We start from the raw sequence: 16,816 nt of genomic DNA on the forward strand, positions 1-16,816 counted from the left end.
CTTCCTCTGCGCATTCTCGCAAATCCACCCAAGTCTATACTTCGAATATTCCCCTCGATTAGATAAGTTACTGTATTTAATGCCCATTGATAGGAATAAATGTCCTACGTTTTGGAAATCATGGTTCTTTATTTTTTGTGCTATAAGCGAGGGATCTCATACCCTCAAGCCTGAATCATTCGTTCATTTTTAGCGCGTGGGAATCATTTGAGCTGTGCTTCTAACCGGTAAGGAAAGTTTCATCTTAAACCATTGATTCGGGTTTCGAAGGCTCACGTGTATCGTCTTCGTGGTCGTCGTCTCCGGACATCCAATTTGAAGCGCGTGTACTACTTTTATTAAGTGGCAGTATCGATTTAGGAAATTGTTATCCTGCTTCGATTGGCATTATTTCACTTCTGCGTCAAGGGAGGGAAAATGCGACGGATGGGGAAAGGGACTGTGCAATTGGCGCCCTCCCTTCTTAGCTTGTGCGTGGAAAATGATCGATTCACACTCAACCGCACTAATATTTTGTGTAAAACTTGTCGCAGTTACCATGAAGACTCCGGCTGAAGTAAAACGATCTAAATGACTTCTCTCTCGCTGTTATTGCGGTCGACATTGTAAATTAAGTGAAATCATAACCTTCATGCAAATGTTATGATTTCACTTAAAATAAAATTTCCGAAAGGCTCATTAGGAGTTTTTGGTGAGGTGCTGCGGGTAAAGTTAATCATTGAAGGTAACTTTTTGATCCTGTATTAGAGTATAATCATCGAGGCTTAGATGATCGATGAGGAATACACTTGATTATGTGATCGTAAAGTTCGTCAAAATGAGCTATTTAGTTATTATTTAGTGCTACATCCAGTAAATGGCCAAATCCTCCAGTTTAGACTTCGATCTTACTCTTTGGAGATAATTCTAAAAATCACTTCAATAGCATTCAATGCGGGACCGATTTTCATGAACGTCGTCAAATACGGCCTTTAAAATAAGAAAGAAAAATAGAGGTTTTCGCGCCCTAATTTCCGTTCAAATACTGCTATTTACAAGCGGCGCACATGGGTCGAAAGAGGGAAGCTTGCTGAAGCCCGTGCACTCGATCCGAAGACTCGGAAGTGGATATTAGTTAGGTTCGGAGGCGGAGAAAGGCCCGACCGACAGAGCACGTCAATTGACGTGCTGCGTACTTCGGCTTGGACGAGACCACGTCAATTGACGTGCTCCGCGCTGAATGTGTTAACCAACTCATTGAGTATTGCCGCATTCTTCCTCAAAATCCCTGACGAGTAATTATTACATTTTCTGTCGTAGCGTTGAATCTAACCGATATAATTGTTAACGGTGAACTATTGATATGAATTAATTACCTTCTTAAAAATTATTATTCAGTGAATACACAGTTTGTCGTAAGAGTACTATGTTGCGTAATTTGATCGCTCCTATAATATTTTTTTAAATTTTAGACTGGAACATTGGAGATTAATTTCTGTATATTTCCGAGGATATTAAAATGATATCCCCATGACGCCTTCCGTCGAGGGATCGTTATCGTCGGGGCCGGGTTCCTCTCCATCCTTTCTCCCCGACCGCAGCGCTATTGACATTGGCTGTTCGGCGCCTCCTGAAGTTGCCCACATCGGCAAGGCGCAGTTGCCCTAAACGTCACCTTTCGTGTCGTTGTCAACTTAGAATTTCCGGTAGTCCTGCAAAATGAATATCCTGGAATGGATAATTATCTTAGCTTGGTGAAACATTCGTCGTGAAGGTCACCCAGAATGAAGAAATCACGAAGGATGTTCGCAACTGTTTATCCCCCTACACCAGGCACTAGATCGTGTCTCCTCTATTTTTACCACCCAGAAGTTACCCGGTGTCGAATCATTCGCTTCACTCTCTCGTAAATCATCTCCGAGTCTTAGGAGTTGAGTAAATTGTAACTTAACTTCGCAAGACGAAGCAACATTATCAAGGTGGTCTGTAACGAAACCATGGTCGCTTAAAAATAGAAAATCATTTGGGAATTGCGAAGTTGGAATTTCTTCGACTCAAGCGATGAAGGATTGCCACAAATTCTCGCCTTACCCTCTCCGAGTGTATCTGTTGGAATGTCCACTTTTCACGGTTCTCTTATTCTTGCCGTGAGAATTTCCGTCAAATATAAGAGTCTTACTCGAAAGTTTAGTCACTCTATGGCATCCTGCTCATCCAATTCTTTCTTTGCTGTAAGGCATTTGCCTAATTAGCGCTCAGCCTTAATCCTTCTCCCTTGCACAAGTTGTTGACAATGTTTTTAGTAAGTATACTCTTTCGGGAGCCACAACTTGCACACATGTTGAATTCGTGTTTCAAACTCATCCTTTTGGCTTGAAAGAAAATTTTGTTCGTGAATTTTGTTTGTTGCCTAATTATGGGCCTTAAAAAGTCAGCTGTATTCAACTTAAGTTATTTATTCGTTTTGTAGCATATTAGGGGGTATTTGTGAGGTTGTTAGCGCCTTGTTCTCGAGTTCTGGTGAAAATGGGACTTTTCAGAGAAATTTTTTACCACATCCTGTGTAATTTGGTGGGGGAGTTTTCAACCCTAGTAATTAGCATGAAATATTGATGGCGCTACAACGTATTGAGCGCCGTAAAGTGAGAATTGATTAGACTGCGCTTTAAATTGCTGACAGGCCATTGAGGGAGCTTCGTATCCTCTCTTGAAAAACATATTCTCTTTCCGAGTACGCAAAGCTTGCCGAAGTTGCGTCATTAAGAAGCTAAATGGGAATGAATTCTGAAACTTTCTGTCCTTCGATCGCGGAGGACGCGGTGTTTCTCTAAGAGCTCGAATATGAAGGCAAATATCCTTGCCCTTTTCATCTCATCACCAGATAACGTGAGCAATTATTCTACTGGGCCGGTCTTCCTTTTTACCTTTCTGCAATCCTTGCGTATGGTTATAATAAATGCTTAAACTTTAATTGCCCGATGACTAAGGAAGCGAGGTGTTAGGCGTGCATTTGTGCTCTTCATCCCAGTGGCAGAGCGACGAAATGGGGGCGGTTGCTTGAGAGATAAAAGAAGCCGTGGAGGAATTTCCTCTCGTTCGGGTGCACTTCACCGGAAACGTTGGTAAAAATTCCCAGCTCACCCAAGCGGTCGCAGATTGAGACATCGACGCGATGTGTGAAAGCTCATTTCCGTGTTTAACTTCGGTGAATGTGGCGGGGTCCTTTTGTTTGTTGCTTTGCTTGCAGGAAGGGGCGGTCGCTCCCCCCACCTGTGTTATGCAGGGGAAGGCGGTTCCACCTCACTGTATTAGCCTTCGTTGAGGGCAAGAAAAAGCAGCTCAGCGCTGATGCACGAGATGGAGCGAATCATGATAAGAGGACGCGTCACTCCAACTCAACCTATATTTTTTTGTGACATATTATGTTTAAATCTGGATGCATCTTACATTAGGGCTGCTTCCCCCTCACCCCCCTCCCCCCGGCATCTTAAAGGGTTCTCATGTTCTCAAGATCCTGGAAGGCCCATTCAGTCTGCATCCTGCTAGTTGTTGGTGAGGAAAATTTTGCTCCTCTACTGAATTTACCAAATTAGATCAGTTTAACAAACAAAGTCGAATTAATAAAGTGCTCATTTCATAATTGCCATCACCCATCAAGAGTATTCTGCTATGGCTTCTTCGATAGATATTGTGCGCGTGTTGTGGAGCCACTTTGTTGTTTAAATTTATATTGTAGGTTGGCAATGGGTGTCTGCAGTGAGTGATTGCTTTTCTTAATGATATTTGCAATATTCCCACTATGATGATCAACCACCGAAATGCGTAATTAATTCTGAGTGATCAAGTCCAAGGGTGCTAAAGATGAAGCTAAAGTACTCACATTTGAATTAATGTTCAACTCTTATTCTTTTTTGCTTTTCATTGGCTGTGAATAGCTTTCGTACATAATCAGGTCACATGAATCGGTGCACATTGCCTAAAATATGGGTGCGCAGGCAGCGCCAGATCCAGGATAGGAACAAGGGGGGGTGGGCTAGGTTGGGAACCTGGGGGTAACCTCCCAGCAGTGGTGAGGGGTCGGAACAAAATTACCATTCTATCTTTTGTGAATTGGATACCCTCTAGCCCCCCATAGCCCCCCTCTGGATCCACCATTGGGTGTAGGTAAAATGTACCAAACAGACTTATTTGATATCTGGTTCCTTAAATATATGATCCTGTATGTACATTCAGCAGTTTGATATGAGAATTAATAGGAAATTTTATTGAGATATGTTTTTATACTTAGTCAGGAAAAATATTTGTTCTTGTTTCAACTTTTAGGGCCATAGTGAATATTCCTATTATGTGTCTCTCTCTCCTTCCTCTCTTTCCGTTTTAACACATAATACTGCAGCAGAATAGGGCACATTTGGTGCAGAATGAGACACATTTGGTGCAGAATGAGACACATTTGGTGCAGAATGAGACGCATTTGGTGCAGAATGAGACGCATTTGGTGCAGAATGAGACACATTTGGTGCAGAATGAGACACATTTGGTGCAGAATGAGACACATTTGGTGCAGAATGAGACACATTTGGTGCAGAATGAGACACATTTGGTGCAGAATGAGACGCATTTGGTGCAGAATGAGACGCATTTGGTGCAGAATGAGACACATTTGGTGCAGAATGAGACACATTTGGTGCAGAATGAGACGCATTTGGTGCAGAATGAGACACATTTGGTGCAGAATGAGACACATTTGGTGCAGAATGAGACACATTTGGTGCAGAATGAGATGCATTTGGTGCAGAATGAGACACATTTGGTGCAGAATGAGATGCATTTGAGACTCGATGAGACCAAATAGGAAGTATTATTTTTCTTTCTATGTAAACTTTAATGTATCTTACACATATTATTTTCTTTTTCAGGAAAAACGAATGGTTGTATTTGTGGAGCAGTCTGTGATGGATGACCCTCTCCTTTTAAATAATTCTAGCTTCTCAGTTGTGAAAGAGAAGCTGATGACATTTAGGGATGGGAAAGATGATTTAACCGACAAAATTGATTTTATTATTTGCTTGGGAGGAGATGGAACTCTATTGTATGCAAGCTTATTATTTCAGGTAATGTATATTTTTTTAATCATTCAAGGAATAATTTACCACAGTATTTAATCACATTATGTGCATACTGAATGCCTTTTTCTATTTGCAGCAATCAGTACCTCCGGTAATGGCTTTCCACCTTGGATCCTTGGGTTTCCTCACACCATTTGAATTTGAAAATTTTCAAGAGCAAGTTACAAATGTGTTGGAAGGTTAGCTTATAAATTCTTTTTTCGTTTAAAAAAACTCACTGTTTAAGTTATGATGTAGCAGCAGTAATCAGGTTACTCTTGTTGCACCTTCTCATATATAATGAGCATTGTTATATTTTCATCCTAATTTTGGTGATTGGTTCAACCTTACTTCAACTTACTTTTAGATATTCATCCATTATTTTGAAACATTTTTTGTTAAGCTGGAATATAAACTTTCATTGAAGATCCACCTTAAAGAATACTATATTTTCAATTTTTATAAAAATTGCTGGGGAGGGCAACCATCATTCCCCCCTCATTTCACCGCTGTAAGCACTTCAGTGACCCCTCTAAAAATGTCAGTTCTGTTTCAAGAATCGTACTCTGAGGCAGGATCAATACTAATCATTTGAGTTATTTGTTTTAGGACATGCAGCATTGACTCTGAGGTCCAGGTTAAGGTGCATAATTATGCGCAAAGGAGATGAGTGTGGCAGCAACCTACTCACGAGTAGCTCTTCATCGTCGAGTAGTTCTAGCAGTGGAGGGAAGCAACGCCAGGGCCCCCCTTCCCCCACCAACCTTCTCGTCTTGAACGAAGTGGTGATCGACAGAGGACCTTCACCATACCTCTCCAATATAGACCTATTTTTGGATGGAAAGCATATTACATCAGTTCAAGGGGATGGTAAATAGACAAACATTTAATTGTTTTGGTCAAATTTAAGATGATGTTTTTATCCAGAGTCAACTTCAAAGTAATTTGCTCTCTCTGAGGTGCTCTTCTTGGCTCTGGAGCAGTCTATGATGTAAGTTAAGGAATGCTGGGCACTTCAAAATGTTTTTCATTCAATATTTAAACTAATTTTTGGCACAACCATAACAGCTGTCATAATATAGTCTGACGACTATTATCAATAAATATTATGAAAGATTTATTTTCTGTAATGATCAAAAAAAGAGAATTCATCTTGGAGTGGATGTGGAACCCAGTGTACAGATGGTCTATTTTGATCAAAGATAATTTCTTTTGTGCAGAAAATGGAATTGATTTATGTATTCTGTAGAGGAGTACAAAAATATTTATCTCTTCTTTCATTCAATTTTAAGTATAAATTCATATTTTTTTAAATAACCAAATATCATGTCTGATATCATCGTCATGCTTCCAAGGTGCAATGGATAAAGTAGTATCATATGGACTTGTCAAAGAAAACTGGAAAGTGAATGACTGACACTATGACAACGTATGAGGTTGATCATTTGGAGGGGATTATGGGTAATCCCCACTCAGCTGCCCACAGGAGGGTTGGCCACCCAAATGGAACCAGTTCCTGAGCAGGTGGAAGGAATACCCGAGAAAAAGTTTGCAGTCGGAGGAGGCGATAATATGGGTTTAGATAGGAAAAATAGAAAAGCCATGAACACCTCTGAGGATTTGACTACACAACTATCTGAATGAGGAAGCAAACACCACAGAGGTCTGAGAGGGATTGAATTTATGAGGCTTTAAGTCACTCCTGTAGTCTGATCTGATTTGTTGTGGGAATGTCTCATGCCAAGAAGCTTTCTTTCCACTCATCTCCTCTTGTTTCAGCTCCACTGCAAAGAATTTTGCAACTCACTATAATATGTCCTGGTTAGCAAAGTGGAGTGCTTTTCATGTTTACTACCTTATTCATTGCATCTAAGAAATATGCCCATGATATGAGTCATGGTATTTGGTTACTTTGGTTACTGAAAAACCATGAATGTATTTGAGAAATTTTTGGAAGAAGTATCCAACATAATACGTTAATTTTATTTTCCATGTTCTGTATTTATGGGAGTCATACACTGCATATCCCTTTATTTGGTGTAGGTTCAATGATGGTGCTTGGTTTCATTCATGTTATCATTATCCTGAAGCCAGATTAACTTTCCCCTACCAACCTACATTTCAAATGCTCGTATCCTTGAATTCCTTAATAAATCTTCATTTCACATGATAATTTTGATTTTATGAAGCTTCTTATCTTTTGTAGAATCAGTGCATAACCTTTTAACAAGAAGAACATTTTAAACTTCTGTTTCAGTGCAATAATGAATGATTTCACCCATACAGGTCTCATTGTTTCCACTCCAACGGGCAGCACAGCATACGCTGTTGCAGCGGGAGCGTCCATGATCCACCCAAGCGTGCCCGCCATAATGGTCACGCCCATTTGCCCACACTCGCTCTCATTCCGACCCATTGTTGTCCCCGCTGGAGTGGAATTAAAGGTAGGGAAAATACTATCACCAACCACCAACCTTCCCACTGACATTTTTTTGTAGGCTTTTAAAAATCAAATGAAGAGTGCTCTTCTTCTTATATTATATCTTAGGTCCTGTATAGTTTTAAATTGACCTTGGGTGAATTTTTAGTGCTCATCTAGTTAGTGGAAAGCGATATAAGTGTTTATGAACCCTCTTTCAATACATTTAACTCTGAATGGAGTGTAATAATCACTTCAGTTTGTTAAGGACAAAAATGATGTGTTGGATGACTAATTAACATTTCCATTTAGTTACTAAAGTTAATCTCATAGTGGAAATTAACGTCGCTGCAGCATGCATCTTTGTGGTGCCACCACTATGACTCATTTAGCCAACTCATTTAGCTTCATTGCCTACGGAATTATCCTGGATCATTTGCTCTATTAGTTTTTATAATTTATTCTACCTCTTGCTGCCCAAAATATCATGAAGTAGTTCTTGAAAAAAATCATAGTTTGAATAACAAATTTAATTGAAAAGTTAATGGGCTATACAGCAGCCAAAATAGTGATATGACAATTCTATTTTGAAAATATCATGAAACTTTTGGTGACTCTAATGGTAAATTATTTAAGGACATGAAAGTACATAGTACTCTCAGTGATGCACCAAGTTAAATACATTTTCTAATGTTACACAGATTACTGCACTTGGTATAAGTACGTACATACGTAGATAGCAATTTATAATTTCTGTCAAACTGGTAAATTTATGTACAGTTTCTCATGCACTTTGTCATGGAGTTACTGATGAACGGGAACACCCTCCATCTAAATTAAAGATGTTTTTAGCAGTGATAACCATGATATTTTAAGTATTTATATATATCATATTTAATTTTATAATTGTAATTTAGGGTGCTAATATGCTGCTTAGATGCCATATTAACTTAGTCTCTAAATAATAGTAATGAAACTTCCATTTAATTACAATAATACTTACTCTAGTAGGGAACATTGATGCCGGTTTTTATTTTTCTTTGTTGACCACGTATTTTTAGTTTAGTTATGACTGTTTAAACTTATTTTTGGTGGTGCCCAGACCATAACTAAACACATAGGTTCAAGACAATTGGGAATAGAACAAGTATGTGGCAATAACACGAACGATCTCTGGAAACTTCTCAAACCGCCATCTTTATTCGGCGTACCACTTGTACCACCTTAACCAAATTACATATTCATACATAACCAATGACACACCTCCCTCCGAAATCTTTCACACCTTTAGATTTCTTTTTGAACAGTACAATATAATTACAGGATGAACAATTATAGATTAATTCTTTGCACTGGTTTAACCATTCTTCCACTCCTAGTAAGTACAACATTCTTATTAGTTGCTCCACTCTCATGAGCCATACAGTTAACACTTTCATGCATTTTTCCACTAACATTTGGTACATTGACATGTTCAGGAATTATAAAATTTTCCTTTACAGTATCACTCCCCATATGGTTTAAGTTAGAAACATCTTCATACAATGGAAATAGACATCTCTCATCACTTGAGGTTTTTGACTTTTTCAATTGATAACTATTACGTCTAACCACTGATCCAGTTCTATCTACCTTAATCCAATATGATTTTGGTTCATCTGCCTTTTTTGTGATAGTTGCTTTTTCCCAACAATTGTCTTTTGAACTTCTAACCACTACCTTCTCCCCCTTAAAAAATTCCTCCTCCTTCCTGTGAGCTTGCTTGTTATACCATCCTTCCATCTTACTTTGTCTTGCACACAGTTTTTCATACACATCCATTTGTATTTCGGGTTCTAACTGGCATAGAGATATTGGCAACCTAGACCTCATAATGCGACTATTTAGTACTTGAGATGGTGAGGCTCCTAAGCTAATGATTGGACTGTTATTATACTCCATTAGAGCTTCATGAAAATTAGAACCATCTTCAAAACACTTTTTTAACAACTTTTACCGTCTTACATAATTAAATGAGCCTAAAAGTCTTTGCAACTCTTTCTTATTTTTTGGACTCTTAAGTGACTTTAGGGCATCTACTCTTTGAGGATCAATTTGCATCCCTTGTTCAGAAATTATTTGTCCCATAAATTTGACCTTAGATTTCTTAAATTGCATTTTGTCTCCATTAAATTTGGCATTAACCATTTTGGCAGTATTGATCACATTTTGTAGGGCTTGATCATGTTCCTCATCAGACCTTCCCATGATAAGCAAATCATCTCTACACACAATGACATTAGGTATGCTACCAAAATATTTTAACACTTTCTCATCAAATAAATCACCTGAGTTACTTAACCCATAAGGTAACACTTTGTAACGATAAACACCAAACGGTGTAGCAAAACAACATAACCAAGATGATTCAACATCTAATAGTAATTGATGAAACCCTTCTGACAGATCAAGGGTTGTAAAAATTTTTTTTTCTCTACATTTCATGCAAATATCCTCCAATTTGTATGGAATCAAAGGTTTTCTAACAATAATTTTATTTAGATCTGACGGATCCAAACATAGTCTCAACTTCTTGTTTGATTTCTCAATCAAGACAATTCTATTAACACATGCATTATCACTCATGTTCTCAACTTTGCATATAGCACCTCTTTTTTCCAATCGATCCAATTCACACTTAAACTGATCCATGAGGGCATGCGGGACTCTGGATGGAGGATACAATATTTCTCCTACCTTGTCTCTGATACTTAGTGAACACTTGTCCGGAAATTGCCCATAACCTTGGAATACTTCTTTGTTCTCTGAAATAAATTTACTTTCAGCACTAAAATTTAACATATCTGGCACTTTTGCTTTCTGAGCTTTGATTTGGTGCACTTTTTCATTAGTTTGAGTAACCCTTTGAACAAGATTTAACGCACAACACCCTGGTAAACCCAATAAAACTTTACATTTCCACTCAACAATCATAAAATCTGATTGTTAGTTGATTTGCAACATAAATTTACAACACCCAAAGGTTTTTTCTTACTACCATCAAAACCTTCTAACTGGACATTTGTTTTACGTAAGCTTACTGGTTTATCAAGTTTCTCCAAAATACACAAAGGCATTACATTTACTTCCGATCCTGGGTCTAGCTTCATCTTCACTTTCTTACCTTCCACATTTAGTATAGCAAACCACTCGGTAACATTTTGAGTAATACTTTCAACACTTTTCACACTTTGATCACCCTTTGTCACATTATAAACAACATTCACATTTTCACAAAATAATAGAGACGAATCAGATTCATTCTCATCGTCTTTTTCTACACTTTTCACAGCTTTTACCTTACACGAGACGGCAAAGTGATTTTTCAACCCACACTTTCGACATGTCTTCCCGTAAGCTGGACATTAACGAATACCATGTTCTGTTTGACATCGTGTACATTTAAATATTTTCTTCTGAAACACTTTACCTTGGGGTTTTGAATTGCTTTGCCTGTGTCTGGTTTTTACAGCATCCACTACTGTACCTGCTGTGTCGCCTATTTCTTCCATCTTGTTTGCCTGTTGTCTGCTCTGTTCCGTCGCTCGACAATAAGTTTCTGCCTTCCTCAATGTTAAGTTATCAACTCTTAACAGACCTTCACGGATAACTTTATCCCTAATACCATGCACTATTTTATCCCTCAAAATTTTCTCCTCAACGGTTTCTTCATCCGTTGCATCATTATAATTGCAAGATTTAATTAACTTCCTGCATGCTGTCATAAACTGGCCAAAAGTCTCACCTTCATTTTGCTTCCGATCCATAAACAAGTATCGTTCGTAACACTCATTCGTCCGTGGCTTCACATATTCACCAAGTCTTTTGGTCACATTTTCATAAGATTTGCGTTCCTCGCCAGTCATTGGGATCGTTGACAGAACACTGCGGGCTTCCTCCCCCATAATATTTCGCAACAGTGATAGTTTGACTTTATCATGCGATTCATCATGTCCGATGGCAATCAAGTAATCTTCAAATGCATCCAACCACGCAGGAAATTTAGTAGCAGCATTGGCACCCTGGAGGTCGAGATCTGGTGGAAGTTTCACCGACGATGCCAACAACGCGTCCATGATGATATATTTGACTATTACACCAGTTACTAATACTTATTTATTCCTCCCAACTTGTCTAACGACTGTGCCATGTTTAAACTTATATTTGGTGGTGCCCAGACCATAACTAAACACATAGGTTCAAGACAATTGGGAATAGAACAAGTATGTGGCAATAACACGAACGATCTCTGGAAACTTCTCAAACCGCCATCTTTATTCGGCGTACCACTTGTACCACCTTAACCAAATTACATATTCATACGTAACCAATGACACAATGACTAGTAACTCTTACATAATGGGATGGTTTTATGCATTAGTTTTTGACTAAGCTGTTTTTCATATAAATTAAAATTTTTAATTTTTAATACAATATAGGTATTGTATAGAGAAATTTTATATCCCATCTTGAAAAATAGCATTAAAGTGTAGCTATTTATCCATTTAAGTGGGGACCACAGTTTTCGTGCAACTGCTTCATACTGCATTCAGAGAAAATTAAAAGGAGCCATGATAAGATTTTGATTTTAATTATCAATGTAATTTAATGTATATTGACAATGGAAGCTTAAGAAACATTTTGGTCGACTTGGAAAATGCATCTGTGGCATTTACTTTTTTGCTGTAGTTTTTTTATTTCCATATTATATTTGACATTAGTTTTGCTCCAGATTTTTTTGGGGTAGGGGGAACTGTAGAGAGATTAGGAAAAATTTATTGAACATAAAATTCTTTGAATTGTGGCTTGAGAGATTAGCATTTCTACACTTACGGTACAGTTCTAATGATTTGGTGAACTTGTATCTTTCATGTGACCCTATTTCTTGGTTAGGCTTTGGCAGTGGAAACCTAGATATCCACCTAAAATTTCTGTGTCCTCTCAGCATCATAACCATTGACTGTATCTCCCTTCCTTTTTCTGCCATTACATCTGAGGCAAAAAATTAATGGAGGAACTATCTATATTAAAGTGCAAGCGACATATTTTTTCCCAAAAATGGAATTACCTATCAAAAATTGGGGGGTACACTAATTGGAGATGTATTTATTGCTATGGGCAATGTAGGCTATGGTAAAAATTTACATACAAGTAAGTTATCAGTGTTAATTGATAAAGCACAGAAAATAATATTTTATTTCCTTTGAGAGAATTTTTATGCATTGGCTTGGATATCCCCTGCAAATCAACTCCAAATTTGGAAATGGCAAAGTATTAAAAACCCTTTAATCTTTATATTACATATCTTTAATATTTATGTATATTTCTATATCTAATTACATATGCTTTTTTAAGCTTGTAGTTAATGATAATGTTTATTAGAAGTAAGTTATAAATTCATAGGTGTTGTCTTCTTTGTATGTCTTTTTATTTTAGCTAGTTCGAATTAGGGGTGAGAATAGCCACAACAGAATGTTTGTTTTTTGTGTATCAACAATTTCTCATGCCAGCAGTGGATGAAGCAGGGAAAACAAATGCAAAAATTCAAGTTTGTTTGATACTGATACATATTCTTGATAAATGCATACTTTTTGTTTAAATTATTTATATTCATACAATCATTTGGATAAAAATCAGCATTTGGTATCAACTCATCCATAGTTAAAACTTATGCTTAGAGATTTAAATTTTTAAGCATAGTCATTTGTAAGTGAACATGGTGCATTGGGATCGTGTTGTCATTTGAATGTCCCATATCTTACTTCGTAGCTATGTATGTGTTGGAAAAAAGATCCAGTACTTTAATGTCATATCTATCTAGTGAATTCTTCTCAATTCCTCCACAACTTTTGACCTTTTGAATCGGTGGAGGGCCAAGAAGAGTTTGCTTAGCAGTATATTTTATTGTAGACGTAGCGGATGGTCAGAATTGGCTAGAAAGATCTTGCATATTAACATTATTTATCAAACTGTATTTTGGGAAAGAAGACATAATAGTTATGATATGCGATGTATTATAGCATATCCTATGAAATGTCATTTTAACTGCTTTTATTAATATATGCTTTTTCCAAGTAACTAATATCTTATCCGTTAAATTATTATAACACGTGGCAAATAGAGAAGAAACTCCTTGGGTATAAAAAATGCCTCCCTAGTTATTTTGAATTCTCATGATGATCTAATAATGCAGCAAACAAAATTGGGTAAAAAATATTTGAGATTGGTTATTCACCATTCTAGGTAGAAACTATGTCGGTTTAGCTGTTACTCTAGCACATTCTCTGTCAAGAGCCACCAAATAGGATCTCACTCAACGTTAAATTCTCTGTACTTGATGGGCTGCATCTTGCAGTGTTGATATCAAAATGCAATGCTTGGCACATGTTGAATAATTGTGAGAAATGGGCCAGGCATGGACTTAATCGGTGTCGGTATGTATAGGGTTCCTACTCTGGGTGGGGTATTCTATGAATATGTATCCCATGTACTTATGGTTCATGATGTTCTTTCCCTGGAGTTGCTCAGTTTTATTCTTCAGGGTTAGAAATAGATGGGTCTTAACCATGTGGATGCTAATGAAACTCACGGGCATTTTCCTCTGGTATTGGTTAAATTGATGAGAGTCCACAAATACTCTTTTACCTCTTAGATCACTAGCTTTTTATGTACTACACATATGTGCAGAGGCAAAGTTGGTGTGGTGGAATTTCTTATTTTACCTAGCTATTTTAATCCTGTTTATTTTTACTAGTATGTATTGAGCTTATCATTTTGGTGTTTGGTTAGTAGAAACTAGTGGAGATATCATGCCGTTGAATAATATTTGGTCACATTTAAGTGACAAGGATGTACCATGCTCCTCGTTTAAAAATTCTCACTCCGAATAGGGAATCTGTGGGTAACCATATGGCCAATTTCACTGACAAGTTATTTTCACAGTGAGTGCATTTTGTATGTTGTGGTATCACATACAAACTCCCTTTGTCCATTATAGGCAATACAAAAACTTGCCCTGTTCCATTGTTGCAGTGGGGTGACATTTTAATTGTTGGTAAATTATAGTAAAAATTTATATTTTTTGGATGTTTGGCATGATTTCAGTCTAAGTTCTTATAATTGTGAAGGACGAAAAAATGAACCACCTTTGTGTGAAGAAAGATGGAGCTTATCTGGAAAAGCATGCCTCAAAGGAAGTGTCACACACTCTACACCCACTCCACTTGTAGTGCATTCCACTTGGGTTATAAAGAGTCGTTCTTGGGACAGTGAGTGGCTGAGGATAGATTAGCTCCAAAGCACAGCTCTAGCTCATCATTAGCAGTATCTCAATTTTTAAAACTTTTATAAATTGAGAATTTGCGAAAGAGTCTTAGATGGATTTCATTTGTGCATTCAATCAGAAGGCCATAATTGCTCATTTATTGGATGGTCAAGGACTGAAATCATGCCAAGTATCCATGAAACAATTTCAGGCTGGTCTGGTCCTCCAAAGACTGGATGGATGGGCCCATGATCTTAATATCCAAGTTTATTGAAAATTATGAGGACGCTGTTGGAAACAAATGTTCATATTGGTCACCTTGGATGACTTGCTTTCACATTGGTGAAGCATGAATCAAACTCATAACAGCTCATTTATGGCTCACCCACTGGCTTACTTTAAATACCACCCAAAAAATATGAAGTGTTGCCTATATTTTGGGTAATTGTGTTGGGAGACTTGTGGCTTCTGCCCTGTATTGCCTATCTCTCCCTTAGGGTGCGATTCATAGACGGCACTTTAGGCTAATGTGTACTTTAGGCGGGCTAAAGTCTGCTTTTTCCGTTTCATAAACACCACTTTAGAAGAAAAATGGCAGAATCGTCACTTTACCGCAAAGTGCCCAACTGGAGCTCACTTTAGGGCTAAAGTGTCCTTTACGGATGAATAAATATGGCTGCACCGGCTGTTATTGAAGTTGAAATATGAAGATATTTGGGTTACGGAAATGAATATGAACTAATTTTTTGGTGAGAACACAGCAGCAAACTGGCGCGTTTCAAGAAATAACCAGACACGTAATATATGTCTTTTCCCTGAATATATATCGAGTCAGTATTGATGGAGATGACCCATTACTTATATTTTGAAGTTTAACTCTATCGGTCGTGTGATAATTACAACGCAGTAAGTGGTTGAACAGGTTGGCATAATTTATGTTGATTTTATATACAAGTTAATTGTTAAGTTCTTAGGTTATTTATGCGTTTATATTCTAGAATTTTCCTCAAAGATGCTTGAATATGATAGCAAAATTCTGTTTACATTGGCGTCAATAGCCTTCGTAAAAAAAGACTTGATTTTCATATCGTTTGGCCAGCCAAATGCTAGTTTCTATACCTTGCGTTGCATTTTAAGCGTTTTCATTCAATATTTGCTTAATGTACTCTTTCCGTATGCCTCCATATCACGTTTAACATGTTTCTGTGATTTTGAAACTAGAGTCGAGTTTCTGTTTCGTTTTTCGACTATGCATTTGAATGTTTACAATGATGATATAAGATCTCGTCATGAAGGGCAGCAATAAAAAGTAAAACATACTTTCCTTCATAGTCATATTATCAGCAGCAAAGCAATGTTTTCTCGAGGATGTAGGATTGTTATGAAATGTTATTTACACAGCATCACAGACTTCACTGACATTTTTTACTACAAAATTCGTGAATGGATACTCGGGTTAGGTATTCACCTATGTCGAGGCATCTTTTAAAATAGACAAAGAGATTTTTATTGATATAAGTCCATTCTCACATTCAACATGTTTCATTGCGTGGCCATTTATTCATTGGTTTTGATGGTATAGATATTCTTGAATGTACATTCTCATCCATTTCTCTAGAATATATAACCCCTTAGGTCAACATTCCAAGATTTAAAATATTGGTAAGCACAAAAGAATTCAACAAACACCCATACCTCATTCAAAATATGCGTCCAACTGAGACAACCACTGATCGGTAAATCTTCAAATTACTTGGTTACAGTTTCAAGTTAACGCGAGAGAATTTCACTATTTCACCCACCTTCAATGAACGTACACCATCAAACTTCGACTTAAATGTAGTCCAAACAACCGTATGCAGTTAATTATACAAAATTATCATAAAATGACGTGAAAATATCAGCATTTGAAGATTTACTTCGCTGGAAACATCGAAGGGCATTACCAATGCATTAAGCTAATTAAAAGTGAGCTTTTATTCAGCCAACTCAGTCATTAATGTACAA

General features: G+C 37.3%; 1 protein-coding gene across 7 annotated transcripts in view; it reads left to right on the forward strand.

The window, feature by feature from the left end:
* LOC124170598 (NAD kinase-like) overlaps window positions 1-16,816 on the forward strand; it is a 223,024-nt gene that overhangs the window by 184,306 nt on the left and 21,902 nt on the right. For all 7 annotated transcript variants that reach the window (XM_046549418.1, XM_046549420.1, XM_046549419.1 and 4 more), the window contains 4 exons: window positions 4,899-5,093; window positions 5,185-5,287; window positions 5,697-5,957; window positions 7,374-7,531. In XM_046549418.1, the coding sequence (XP_046405374.1) occupies window positions 4,899-5,093; window positions 5,185-5,287; window positions 5,697-5,957; window positions 7,374-7,531 (717 nt within the window). The remainder of the gene's footprint in view (window positions 1-4,898; window positions 5,094-5,184; window positions 5,288-5,696; window positions 5,958-7,373; window positions 7,532-16,816) is intronic.

The sequence above is a fragment of the Ischnura elegans genome, chromosome X (assembly GCF_921293095.1).
Source record: "Ischnura elegans chromosome X, ioIscEleg1.1, whole genome shotgun sequence".
Taxonomy (NCBI): Eukaryota; Metazoa; Arthropoda; class Insecta; order Odonata; family Coenagrionidae; genus Ischnura; species Ischnura elegans.